This window comes from Tupaia chinensis, unplaced genomic scaffold, assembly GCF_000334495.1.
Source record: "Tupaia chinensis unplaced genomic scaffold, TupChi_1.0 Scaffold144909_1, whole genome shotgun sequence".
NCBI classification, from domain to species: domain Eukaryota; kingdom Metazoa; phylum Chordata; class Mammalia; order Scandentia; family Tupaiidae; genus Tupaia; species Tupaia belangeri.
This window is the reverse complement of record NW_006204769.1, coordinates 957,860-971,738: the sequence shown is the minus strand read 5'-3', so window position 1 is coordinate 971,738 and position 13,879 is coordinate 957,860. Positions and strand designations below refer to the sequence as shown.

General features: G+C 42.8%; 1 protein-coding gene across 1 annotated transcript in view; it reads right to left on the bottom strand.

Annotated features, from left to right (window-relative positions):
• Positions 1-13,879, bottom strand: part of UPK1B (uroplakin 1B) — a 43,752-nt gene that overhangs the window by 16,079 nt on the left and 13,794 nt on the right. The window contains exons 2-6 of the mRNA XM_006167630.2: positions 12,672-12,759; positions 11,327-11,527; positions 8,270-8,344; positions 7,490-7,612; positions 3,352-3,531 (exon numbers count right to left, since the gene is read on the bottom strand). Coding sequence (XP_006167692.1) covers positions 3,352-3,531; positions 7,490-7,612; positions 8,270-8,344; positions 11,327-11,527; positions 12,672-12,740 — 648 coding nt within the window. The 5' untranslated portion in view covers positions 12,741-12,759. The remainder of the gene's footprint in view (positions 1-3,351; positions 3,532-7,489; positions 7,613-8,269; positions 8,345-11,326; positions 11,528-12,671; positions 12,760-13,879) is intronic.

Sequence of the window (13,879 nt, the reverse complement as noted above, 5' to 3'; positions counted from 1 at the left end):
TGGTGGGGGTGGTGGTGGTTTTTTGCTTTCTGTTTTTCTGTCTCTCTGTCTCTCTCTAGCGAGTGCATGTGTCCTATAGCAAAAATCTCTCTTTCTCTAAAAAAAAATGCTCAAATGAAAAATAGAATTATGCTTAACTGTTTTCCTTTTATCCAACATCCCATAATCAAGCAAATCTGTATTTAAAACATATATCCCAAATCTAAACAGGTATTACTTTCTAGTTTGATCTACCAGGGTCTCACTGTGAGATTTCTATAATAGCCTCCTAACTGGTCTTCCTCGAGCCTGAGTCTACTCAAATGTAGATCTGTCTTTGCTTCTATTCATCCTTCACTCACTCTGGGCTTGTCATACTGACCTCCTTGCTGTTCCTTCACAAAGCCAAGAACACTGCCACTTCAGGGCCTTTGCACTTGCTGCTTACTTTGTTTCTGAGCTCTCCTCCCCAGCCTTCCAGTGTCTCATTCCTCACTTAATTTAGAACTCTGCAAGATGCACCCCACCCCATCATACTGACTATTTTGCCTTTTCTCTGCCTGTGGCATTCATTACTACCTGGAATGTTCCCAGGTGTTCATTTGCTAACACGCTTATCATCTCTTTCATGGTGGAATGTAAGCTCCATGAGGGAAGGCTTTTATCTTGTTCATTGTTTAGTCTCTAGAACCTAGGACAAGGGCCTGGCATAGAGTAGGCACCTAATAAATGTTATAGAGTAAATGGAAGTGGTAAGTAATGATATAGCAGTATCTTTTGCAATCTACTTCGTTCACAAAACACTTCCACCCTCCTGAAAATTCTGGGAGGTAGTCATTCATCTAGTAATATATATGAGTCTACTTATGCCAAGTGCCAGGTAGCTGTGAGTAGACAGAAAGGGGTCTTACCTTCATAGAGTTCACAGATAAAAGCCCCAGTTTTCTCACCTCTCCACATTTAGTGCCTTTCCATGATACTAATCATCGTGTTGATAGTAAAGTTTTCGTTGCCTCTTTAGCTCCATCATAATGTTCTTACGGTGTAGTGGTCAGAAATTGCAGATAGCATTACTGAGGCAGATACACCATAATGCAGAATCTATCTATCTATCTATCTATCTATCTATCTATCTATCTATCTATCTATCTATGTATATTTGCATCTGCTACGCTATGTGGAATTCTGATTTCTTTCTACTATTGTCGCACTTACAAGGACTTCCCTAATTTCCTTAGTGTCCATGGGTATGGCAGTACGTTTGTGCACTGTAGATCTCAAAAACTACAATACGAATATGAAAAGGAAAGCGATTTCTTCCTCATTCACCCACTCACTAAACATTTATTGCCTGTTTTGTGCGAGGCATTATGCTGAGTGCTGAAGTTTCAGGATTGACTACTACAGAGTCTTCAAGGAGAGTCATCGAAAAATCGGCTTGTGAACAGATTTGCTACAATATAGTTGAAGGTGGTGAATGCAGCAATGGACATATACTAGACATTGGGCTGGCACGTTTCAGTCATGGAAAAGGGCTGCCAGAGAGGAATGAGAGGACCCCCAAGTCAAAGAGAATGGTGCTGTTTAGAAGTCTGGGCAACTGGGATAGGGAAAATCAGAAAGGATGAATAGAGAACAGATTATGTTGAGGGTGGAAAATGAGTGAGAGTGAAGACCTAGGAGCACAGGAAGCCAGGCACAGAGGGAGGAAGTTGAGAACTCAAGAATTTGGTGGAGTAGGGCAGAGGGATGATGAGGGTGTAGCTGTGGTGAAGCTGGTCGGTAGTGAAGGCAGAGACTAAGACAAGGTGGACGAACTGTAAGCGAGGGTGTTAGAAGAAGAGTGGTCAAAATGAATGTGGCAATGAACGGGGAGGTCGCAAGATACCCAGAAGAGAAAGAGTTCACTTGTATCTTTTCCTCAAATATCATCTATTTAAACTTGAGAAAAGTAAGCAGTTTTAGATTTATTCTCCTAAGATGTTATATGTGCTAGGGAAAACAAGTGTTGCTATGAAGTGATCATCCAAAGGCAAATTTCCTTTTCTGCCCCTTTCCAAGAGGTGATACAGTTTGCAGACAATAACAACACAATCAGAATCTGTTTGTACCAGCCAGTTTTGATGTCAAAATATTGGAACTATTTTATTAATCCTGAGAGTTACAATCATATTGTGTATTATGATGATAAACCACAAATTTAGTTTTCATAGCAGTCTGAATATAACTGTTTAAAACAATTCTGGAACATTGTTGCTATAAAGCTAAATAAGAATTGCTTTAAACACGGTTGCAAATATAATCTGTCTGGTTCCCATGTCCTTTTCTGGATTAATACATCCTGTTCCAGTCCAGGCACCCTGCCAAGTGTGGTCTGAGGATTAGTAATGCACTGCCCTTCATTGAGAAGGTGCTCTTTGTATTATTTTCTCCCAAACTAAAGGGCCTGACGTTTTTCAATTATCTAATGACCTGGCATGCAAGTAGCTATCTCCATAGGGGTAGAACTCAAAATAGTGCTCAGCGTTTCAGAGGACAGTGCCAGCAGATGGACCGTCTCATCAGGGCTTTTTGGGCTACGACCAAGTCTTTCTAGGCACAGAGTCTGTGCTTTGGAGCCAGAAAGCTTGGGTTTGAATCCGGACTACGATTGACTAGTGTGACCTCTGGCAACGTACTCATCAGTATCTCTATAACTCAGCTTCTCATCTGTAAAATAGGGATCATACTGGCATCTACTTTTGGGTGTTAAGAGTTTGAATATGAATAGCACTTGGAACAGTGTCTAGCATTTAATAAGTACTCAATAAATGTTAGTTTTCATGATCATAATCACATTGTCCTTGCTGGCCTAGAAATGCTTTTTCAAAAACCATCATGTGAACTGCTTTCTACCCAAATCACCAACCTAATATTTTATTAAGAATACCCTACATTACCCTCAATACGGGTGGATATGGAACCACCGCATTTTCCCTGAGCAATTGCCATTGCTTTGGAACTGGTAAAACATTCTTGTTGCATGCCATCATTTCCAATTTACATTCTGCAAAAACCATGCAAATCTTTGTTGAATGTAAATGTGTCTCCAAATACCAGTTCTATACATTGTACAAGTTGTTTTCATTTAAATGAAATTGGATATTGCTATTGCAATTCTCATGTTCTAATTTTGTTAAAATGTAAATTGGCACATATCAGTTCTAATTTAGCATCCCCAGTTTACTGACAGAGAAGGAAATAGTTAATGTGAAATTTAGGAAAAATAAGATAGGAATCCTTACCGAGAGATATTACCCACAGACGGCCATAGGTTTCCTTGTAAGGAGCAGCAGAACCTTTTGGCAGGTTTTGGGAGGTGAGAAGACTCACCTGATTGTGGTAATAGCCAGGCACTCCTAGTTTGCAAGCCTCCAGGTTGAGAGGTTCTTTAAGATTGTTCATAACGCAGCACTGACGAGGCCACGGGTAGTCGGCATCGTTATTCTCAATCCGGAAGGCAGATGTATATTTCTGCCAGTCTGATGGGCCATTTACACCACAGCAATTGTCCTGTCAGTGGATGAGAGATACAGAATTATCATTCATGGTCTTTACTACAGCCATCATTATGGCAACTGATTATAGAGAAAGAAGATACAGAAACTGTGCATATCATACGTTTACTAAAAAATCCCTCAACACACCTAGAGGTATTGAGAACTTACATTTTAGAGCTTGCAAAATATTTTTGCTTTTTTTTTTTTTTTTACTTTTCTAGCCATTAATGAGCTCTGTAGCTGTTGATATGGTACTTAATATCATTCCTTCACTATAAGTTGTGATAAATACTGTACCTACTTCATAGAATTGCTATGAAGACTAAATGAGTCTAGTACAATGTCTTGTTGATAGGAAGCCCTTAAGTGCTAATTACTATTAATACTAATATCATTTTACAACAATTAAGAGAGGTATGATTATTCTAATATCACATGTGAGCAAATTCAGAATGAGAAAATTGTAATTTTTCGTGGTGAAGAAATATGAGTAATTCTTGTTTTACTCATCTGTATTTTCTTAAAAAAAATTTTTTTTGGAGAAGTTTTTTCATGCACGTGCACTCTTTCTTAAAAAAATTTTTTTTGGAAAAGTTTTTGAATGCATGTTCACTCGCCAGAAAGAGAGACAGAAGGCAAGAAATCACCCCCCAGGGGGGGTGGCCATGCCACAATCCCTTCTCCTCCATTCTCCTCTCGGGATCTTGGGCATGCACGCACACACACACACACACACACACACACACGCCTGGCATGAGTTTAAGCCACTGGGTCCGGGACTCAAACTGCGGTCTACACATGGGAGTCCAGTGACATAGCCATTACACCAAGTGCTGGCCCCCTTATCTATATTTTAAATATTTTTCCAGAGTAGTTATATATTTTTAATAGGAGAAAATAAACTGGAAAAAATAATAACCAAAACACATAGCTGTGCCTCCATATAGGAAAGGATGATCAATGAATGAGTAACCCATATCCTCCCATTCTGGATAGAATCGTGAACAGAGGATAAAACTCACCATTTTCCTCACTTTTTATAAAGTCTGCTGAAACATTTCCAGGGAGAAAGTTAAAACTCAGCTTTTAGAATAAACATATCCAACCAAACTTGATGGATACATCAACAGTCATTGACAGATGTCTGATCTTGCTACTGCATTTTGAGAAATATCTAACTAGGAAAAATAAATAACTGTTCTGTATTTTGACCTGGGCATTCTAGGGAAAACGGCTAAGTTCAAGCCTAGCTTATTTTAAGCTAAAACTTAAGAAGGGACAGAGAAAAAAGCAAAGGGTCCAGAATTGTGCTTTGGATCACTCCATTTTTTCAGAGTTCGGAGGAAGAGTGTGTGAGGGAATGGCCAATGTGACAAATGCTGGTGATGTCAAGTAAGGTTAGGATGGAAGCTTGACCCTTGAATTGGCAGGATGGAGGTAATTGCTCACTGTGATAAGACTCATTTTAGGAGAGTGGTGGGATCAGAGGCCAATCATAGTTGAATGGAAGCAGAGAGGTGTGAAATGGAGACAGCAAGTCTGGGTATATATCTTTTGAGATTTGCTGCAAAATAAGACAAGTGAAACAGAACAGTGGGAAATACTGGGCAAGAGAGTGAGCAAATGGACAGTTTAAGGTGTTCTCGTGGACTGACGTGAGGGAGAAATTGATGAGGCAGTTAGAGCAAGGAGTGTTGTTGAACAGGGGGAGAGAATGCAGAGCAGAAGCAAAGGTGTTGGACAAAGGATGGCCTATGTGTCATAACAAGACAGGGCAAGGCACACAAGTGCAGATAAGTGCAGAGGGGCAGATTTGGTGAAAGGTGAGATGGTTAAGTTTGATTACTTTTATATTCCCCACAGAGGTCAGGTCAGTTCAAAGTGAGGGTGAGGAGGGAGGTTGTATATGAAGAAAGAACATGAGAGAGAGTGCCAAATGAATTTTCTGGGAAAATATGAAGGAAACACTATGTGTCTTTTTGAGATTTGTGGTCATAAATTTGAACTGAAGTTAGTTTTCATGGTTGTGTAACTGTCCCCAGCAAAGTTTAGCTCTTAGGAGTAGATGAGGAGTGGGCAGAAAGTTGTGTTCAACTAGAGTGGGGGTGGGGATTGTTTTGGAAGAGTGAGAAGCAGGGACAGGGAGGCAAGCAAGGGAGGCTGAAGTGATAGTGATGACGGGGCTGAACCTGAAATATTTGTTAGATGAGGAGAGGACATTAAAAAAAAAATACAGGGACCAGCATTTAGCATAATAGCTATGTCGCTGGACTCCCACGTAGTCAACTGCGGTTCGCGTCTCGGACCCGGTGGCTTAAAACTCACACCGGGCGCGTGTGTGCATGCCCAAGATCCCGAGAAGAGAATGGAGGAGAAGGGATTGTGGCATGGCCATCCCCCCTGGGGAGTGACTTCTCACTTTCTATCGCTTTGTCTTTCTCTGTCTGGCAAGCGCACATGCCCTATAGCAAAAACCTCTAAAAAAAAAAAAAAAGATACATAGTAAAAAAGTAGACAATTAACTGGAGTCCTGAATGAAATAAGATGTATTAGAGGGACCAGCAGGTGGTGGGTGGTGTGGTGGGTAAGGCACTGGATACTCCCACATGGCCTACCACAGTTCAAGTCCTAGAATTGGTGGCTTGCTTTCTCAGTTTCCTTCTCTCTCTCTCTCTCTCTTTCTCTGTCTGTCTCTGTCTCTCTCTGGTTAAATTAAAATGAATGAATGAATAAATAAAATTGAATAAATAATTACATAAATAAAAACTAATTAAATAATTAAATAAATAAAAATTCTTTAAAAATGTATTAGAATGGGGATATTAAAATAAATGAAAGAAATAGCAGGCGATAGTGGTCAGAGGGTGGAATTTCCTTAGGAAGCACAGTTATTGGTGGTGACCAGCTGGTTATGGCCATGGAATAGGAAGGCTGAGGTGGGGGGCCAAGCTTGTGGAATGAAGTAGGACAGAAAATGGAGATACCGATGTTGGCTGAGTCATCCACGTGGCTGTTGACGTCTCTAGGTAGGATGACAGGAGTATATGTGAAGAGGTAGAGAGGAGTGAGATACTGAAATCCCTGAGGAAAGTAGGAGTCTGATAAATAAGGATAATAAGGAAGAACAAAGGGAGGATATAGTTTGGCAGCCAAGGGAAGCAAAGAGGATACCTAACCAATTTCCAGGCCCTCTGGTACTTGGGGTATGGGGACACAGAGAACGTGTTTACCAAGTGTCTGATGAGGCAAGAGGGCAAAGAGAGTTCAAAGAAGGGGTGGAGGCTATAGCGAATCTGCAGATGACCGATGGCAAAATGTCAGTGATGGGGCATGGAGGGTTAGCAGCGGCCATTGGGAGAGCTCGGCCAGATTAAGTATTATGTAAAGGGGTAACAATTCAGATTCATAGGATAACGATGCCTATTTCAGAAGACTTCACCTTTCCATAGTTCTTGAGATTAACTTGGATAGTATTGATAACTGCCATTTGGCCAAATTGGGCAATCAGATGAAGTCATAGTCCCTGCTAGCAGGACTCACTTGTAAGTGGTGTGAAAAGGCACCAAAAGGCAGAGCAGGGAGTATTTGTCACTTGAGTTCACTGTGGGTGGAGAAGACGATTTTCTTTTAACATGACACCTGAGCTCCAAGACACAAAATATGTGATTGATCTAAATTTCATGACAATGCTATTATCCCTATAAATGTAAGCTAATGAAAATCACAGCTTGAAATAAAATATAGATCTGGGGTTCCCACTGAGTAATATGTACACCACCCTACCCACCCCTACTTACCTTTTGTCACCAGTCAATAAGAGGAATAAGTGACCTTGCCTATAACAAGTCTCTTCTAGAAGGAAACTCTCTTGGAGGCTGTGGTCCTTGCATATTTACTTCATCTCCAACCACACACTCCTGGATTACTGGTTTGGATACAAAATGGCACCTTCCCACGACCACAGGTCCTACCTGGAGCATGAGCCTGTCCCAGGTTTTGGTGACCCCATTGTTTTTCCATTGGTCATCATTGTTTGGAGGGCTGTTGTTTTGGTACCTCTCCAACATCTGCTTCAGGAAGAGGTTGGGTGTGAACTACGGTGGAGAGAGGCGACATCAGAGAGAGAGTTAGCATACTAATCCCCGAGGGGGAAATACTCTTCTCAGCCTGTTGCTGGGGAAATGGAGCATTCTCTCCTGGAGCACAACTGCGCTCAGAGACGCAGGTCGGTTGAGACAATGCTGAGTTGGCTGAAGGTCCTATCTAGGGAGAAGCCCCCCCATCTTCAAAGAAAGAGACCAAGTGGACAGACATGACAAGGTGGCCTAGGCAAGGGAAGTGGAAAAGACGAGAGAGAAAGATGCTGAGCTGAGAGTGAGTCTTCTATGTGCTGGGCTGTGGATCTCTCTTGGAAAGTCGGTGGCTGTGGCAGTGGCAGTGGGGCAGAGCACAGGGTTCAGGAGCCTGGGCTGGGAGTCAGGCTGCCTGCGCTCCACTTCCTGCCCTGCCACTTGCTAGCCGTGTGACTTTAGACAAGTTATGTTACATTTAAAAAATTTATTTATAAAATAACAGTAAGTGACAATGCCTATTTCACAGGCTTCTGAGGATCCAGTACAATTATGTATGTATTAATGTACTTACTGGAGTGCTTGGCACATAGTAAAGGTTCAGTGCATATCAGCTATTATATTATTATGATAATGATTCATATGATCATTTTGCCCTGAGTTTTTTGAGATTGTACTCACAAAGTCTCGTTGCGTTGCTGCTGTGATACAAGATGCCACTTCAAAGCCGTACACTATAAACATCAGAATGAAGTACTGGGAGGAAAACAAATGAGAAGAAAGAGTTACACTTACCCTCCAAGAGAGACTTCCTAAATTATTGTTCTGATTTTTCAGCACATTTACCTAAATACGATCATCCTATCGTTCATGCAATTTCCTAACAAACCCTCTTTGATCAGCTGTTGGTACGGGGCTTGGTGCTAAGAACAAGGCTTGGTGCTGGTCAGCCCAACTCTGCTCTTCTCCAGAGAACGCATGGCCATTGAGTACAATTTGGTATCCTGAATTTCTATTTTAACTGGGAAGAAGAAATCCATGACAACGAATGGGTGTGTGTGTGTGCCCATGCACGTGTAGGCTCCAGTGGGCGGCAGGAGAGCCTTGGTGTTCTGCTCACAGTGTGCAGCTTCCGAAACCATCCCCTCTAATTGGGAGACGTTTTCTTTATGGTTTGTGAAAATTTAGAACCACAGAAGTCAGGAAAAGATGAGCTGGATCATGTTTAACTTCCAGCCTCCCTCCTAACAAGCCTCCAGCCTCATCAGAAAGGTGCAGGCAGCCACGAGGTATGCAGTGATTCCCGGGCATTCTCCTCTCACACACATGCCTGCTCCCGTTACATCAGCTCCATGAAGGAAACAGGGCTCTCTGCGTGTAGTGGCGGTGTTGTGTGTGATGCAGGCATAGGGGTGTGTGCACACGCCATGCCTCCATATGACATTGCCCCTACTTTTGGCTAGAAAATGGTTGAACATGTCTTGTGAATCTGAGACATGACCGTTGGCAAGAGTTGTTCTCTCTTTGCCTTCTTCAGTCTTGCAAATGAACTTTAGGTCCCTGTGTCCTTTTCTTCTTCTTTTTTCTTTTTTTTTTTTAGAGGTTTTTGCTATAGGGCGCGTGCACTCGCCAGACAGACAGAGAGAGACAGAGAGACAGAAAGCGAGAAATCGCCCCCCAGAGGGGATGGCCACGCCGCAATCCCTTCTCCTCCATTTTCCTCTTGGGATCTTGGGCACGCACGCAAATGCACCCAGCATGAGTTTTAAGCCACCAGGTCCAGGACGCAAACCGCGGTCGACTACATGGGAGTCCAGCGACATAGCCATTACGCTAACTGCTAGTCCCTGTGTCCTTCTTAGAAGGGGCACTTTTGTCAATGACTCAGGAGGACAAGGAAAACTGTTCTCCCTCTTTGGGAGAAGGAGGTCCAGAAAAAAGCTTTGGCTGCAGAGTCAACAGCAGGAACACTTTCAGGGGGATTAGAATGCTTTCCCCTATAATAGCTGACCTCTCGCCCCTTGTCAAGAGCTTGCTGGCTCTTCAGCATCCATTAGAGACACACCAGAAGGGAGGTAGTGGGTGTTCTCTCCTTCAGCCCCTGGAGGGTGTTCTACTCCTTCTCTTCCCCTCCCCCCGTTCTCCTGGCTGTGTCAGGCACACACAGGGCTGGCCACAGTGGGGCTGGGGTGCTGGAAAGTTGACTTCAGGGCACTGCTTCTCTTCTTCCTTTCTCTGCATTTCTTTTCTTTTCTTTTCTTTTCTTTTCTTTTCTTTTTTTTTTCCCTCTCTTTTTTCCCCCCTCCAAAAATAGGTACTATTGTCCTGGAACTAACTCATACCAAGGAACTAGAGAATGTAACTGTTCTGCATTCCCTGGGTACAGAGACAAAGGTTAACTCAACAGAAGAGTAAACCTTAAGTTGCTGGACTTGTTCTATAAAGGTGAAACTCAGGTACTGTAGCATTTGGGTATGAGAGTTATTTCAGGTGTGCTGGGAGTGGGGGGAGTAGAACACAGAGGTTCCTCAGCTCTGCTGGCTGCAAATTTGCTCCCATGTGCATCTTGGTGTCTGTAGTTTGGGGCAGAAGCCTCTCTGTGGGTGCACAGAGTTAGAGCTGATGGTAGCTCTATAAAGTTTTCTAGGGTCCCTGAAAAGCAGAGCAAATGATAATGGGGGAAGTACAGGCCACTAGAAAATCATCAGCCTTTACCTCAAAACTGTTCGAAGACCAGCTGGTGGTACGGTCCTTAAGGCAGCTGGATCCCATGTGGCCAAGTGCATGGTTCAAGTCCCAGATTTGATGGTTTAGAAAATATGCCGAGCACACGTGTGTGTGTGCCCAGTCTCAAAAGAAAATGGAGAAAAAGGGGTTGTGTAATGACCACACACCATAAGGAGTGCTTTCTCATTTTCTCTCTTTCTGCCTGTCTTTGGGAAACACACATGCTCCCTAGCAAATTATTTTTTAAAAATGTTAAAAAAGGTATATGTTTTCTCTTAAAAATTCATGCATATTTTACATATCTTAATATATTGATGGCTGATGAATATTAAAATAGTATTATAAATTATTGGTTGTCAAAAGAAAAAAAATCCTTTTTTATTTTTAAGAGAGATTTTTGCTATAGGGTACATGTGCTTGCCATAGAGATAGAGAGAGACAGAGAGACAAAAATGAAAAATCACCCCCCAAGGGGAATGGCCATGCTGAAGTCCCTTCTCTTCCATTTCCTCTTGGGATTTTGGGTATGTGTGCACATGTGCTTGGTGTGAGTTTTTGTGCTTGGTGTGTTTTAAGCTGCCGGGTCTGGGCCTTGAACTGTGGTTGACTACATGGGAGTCCAGTGATGTAACTATTATGCCATCTGCTGGTCCCAAGAAAAAATTCTAATAAAGAAGTTCTCTGTCTCTTCTTTGGCCTTTGTAGTTCTGCCTGTACCTATTGAAGATACCAGTTGGAGAAGCACAGATCTGGAAAATACTCAATAGGGTCACCCTAGGTCTCTCTCCTTTGAGTCCTCTATATTGTACTCTGAGCTTGTAATAGTGGAGGACAATCTCACTCTGGCATGAGCAATCTTCACAGGAGGGAGAGTCTTCCTCCTTCTCCCTCGCTGGCTTTCTTTGTCCCACCCACCCCACTGAAAGCCAAAGCAGTGAGTATGCTCATTGAATAAGAAACAACTCTAGAAACAGATCCAGGGAAACACTGTGGAGAGTGTTAGGACCTTACCGCCAGAAGGATTTTCCTGTTGGACTTCATAATGCCTACAATGCCGAGAACTGACAGGCAGAAGAGGCAGATGCCGACAAACATGCCGATCCAGGCAGCCCCATAGATGTCATCATTATCTGTGGCTTCCAGCAGCGGGTAGAGGCTGTGTTGATCGGATACAAAGAAGATGCACTCTGCCGTCAGGGCGATGCCACACATCTGGGGACAAACCAAGGGTGGATTCTGTCAGGCCGGTGACCAGGAGCAGCTTTGGGAAAGGGGGCTGAGGGATGGTGTGGGTAAGAGAGATTGACTCCCTCCCCTGAATAGGATTCATGCCACTGACTTCAGCTCTCATTGCCAGGAAATCAGACAGGTACCCCCACCCTGCTAACTGGTCGTATGCCTTCTTCATGTGTCACTCTGTCTTTCTGCTATTTGAGAGAAGCCCCAGACAACTTCAGATGATCCATAAAGTTCTTGGGTCACAAACCACTCAGACGATGACTTCAAGGATGAAGAAAATCTCACCCAACCCCATCTCCATTGGCTTATGGCCCAAATTCTGGGGTCGTAATCTATGAAGTGTTCCTGCTCATATTCATCAGTGACAGTGAAGGGCCCTTGGTGGTTCTCTTTCCCAGTGCTCAGATGTTAGAGACGAGGAATCTCAGTTCTGAAAGCTCATGACTTGTCCAGAGTCTCACAGGGAGCCAGCTCTCTTGACTCTCAAATGAGTACTCTCCCACCGTGTGCCCACGCCAGCTGACTGCCGAACCATTCTCATGTCCTGGCAGGAGTATGAGGAAAAGAAGATGCAGACAGATGCCCTCGACAACCTTAGTAACAGTCCCCTGTAAACCAGCCAAGTGAAAGGGAACGAAACACCGATGTGTACTTGTTATAAACGTGTTGGACACTGACCGTGGCTGACCTAAATCTTTCTAGAGTCTTAAGTTTCAAAGTTCTGAGGTTAACAAGTCTCACCTTTTTATTTTTTAAATTTGTTTAAATCATGGTCTTTTGATGTATTATGTAGTTATAGAAAGGGGCTTCCAAAAGTTCATGGAAAAATGGAATTAAAGTCCAAGTTTATTTTGGTGCAAAAAGACAATTAAAAACTCGTACACAATTTTTCATAATATGTATTTTCCATGAACTTTTTGGAGACCCCCCCATATATGCTTATTTACATCATTAACTTCTAGCTGGCATATATACTAACATAGTTCTTAAAATAAAGAGAAAGTATAGGGAGCCAGTAATTCTATCATTAATTCCCTTTCAATTCTTAATTTCTGATTAATCTAAAATCATGATTATAGAAAGAACAGAACTTCCCCCAAAGCACTTATTTACTTACACCAATAATCACATTTCCAAAAATCAGCAGGCCCTGGAAACAATGCACAGCGGAGTCATCTTTGGCCATCTTCAGGATTTCACACCAGCTGAAGACACGGTTGAGAATATTGCAATTTAATAGGAGCAGGTGACAAACACTGCAGTTTCCATCACACGAGTACATCATGCCACTGCGTTTTGCCTTCTTGTGTCCCAAAATATCCAAACCAAAGTCATTTAATTTTTTGGTAATTGAGGAAATCTGACCACTGAGCTCAGTAATCACAGTTATCGTAAAGACACAGTTTAGTCTCCCAGAGTCTGAGCGGTGCCTTCTGGGAGTTCGTTAAGGTATGGGGTGCACAGAATGCATGCTTCCGAGTGATGAACTGCAGCTCCACAAGGTCAAAGAGGGCATAGGGCAGACCTGAGGTGATGGTAACTGGGCGGGCCGAAACACTGAGGACCCCTTACTGCCATTGGTCGGGGCCAACTGAAACCCAAAGGCTGAGCCAGAGTTAGAGGTTGGTTCCCATACAGACCATGGGAGGCTGTTCAAAATGACTTTCTGAATACTTTGTGGTTTCCAAAAAAAATTGTCAAATAAAGTACCTGTTGGACTAGTCCAATGATCCAGTCGAAGGAGCTGGATCCCACATGGTCTAATGCTGTTCAAATCCCAGACCCAGTGGCTTGACATATATGCTGTGTATACATGCATGCGTGTCTAAAATCCTGATGGGATGGAAAAATAGAGGAGAAATGATTGTGGCGTGACCACATCCCACTAGGGGTTGCTTTTTCCTTCTCTCTTTCTCTCTGCTTGTCTCTCTCTGGCAAGTACATGTGCCATGTGGCAATTAAAAAAATTATTTTTTTTAATTTAAACATAAAAAAATGTAGAAGTATTCTGTCATGAAGGAGGGAATGTGGAGAGAAAAGAGGGGCCGACATTCAGTTCCTACTACACTCACATATCTAATTTTCATAACCCAAAAAGAAAAGTAGTGAGGAAGTTCCACTCGGCAGATCAGGAAGCGAAAACGTAAATGAGTCAACTTACTTCCTGAGGGTCATACAACCACGGCAGAGTTGGCCCTCAGAGCCCAAGCTCCCTTCGCAGCCCACACTGGCTCCCAGAAACTGTTTACAAATCTTAATCCCTGACACAGACGAATGTGGGTCTCTTGCCATGTCAGCCACTTTGGCTTCTGCACTTGAAACATC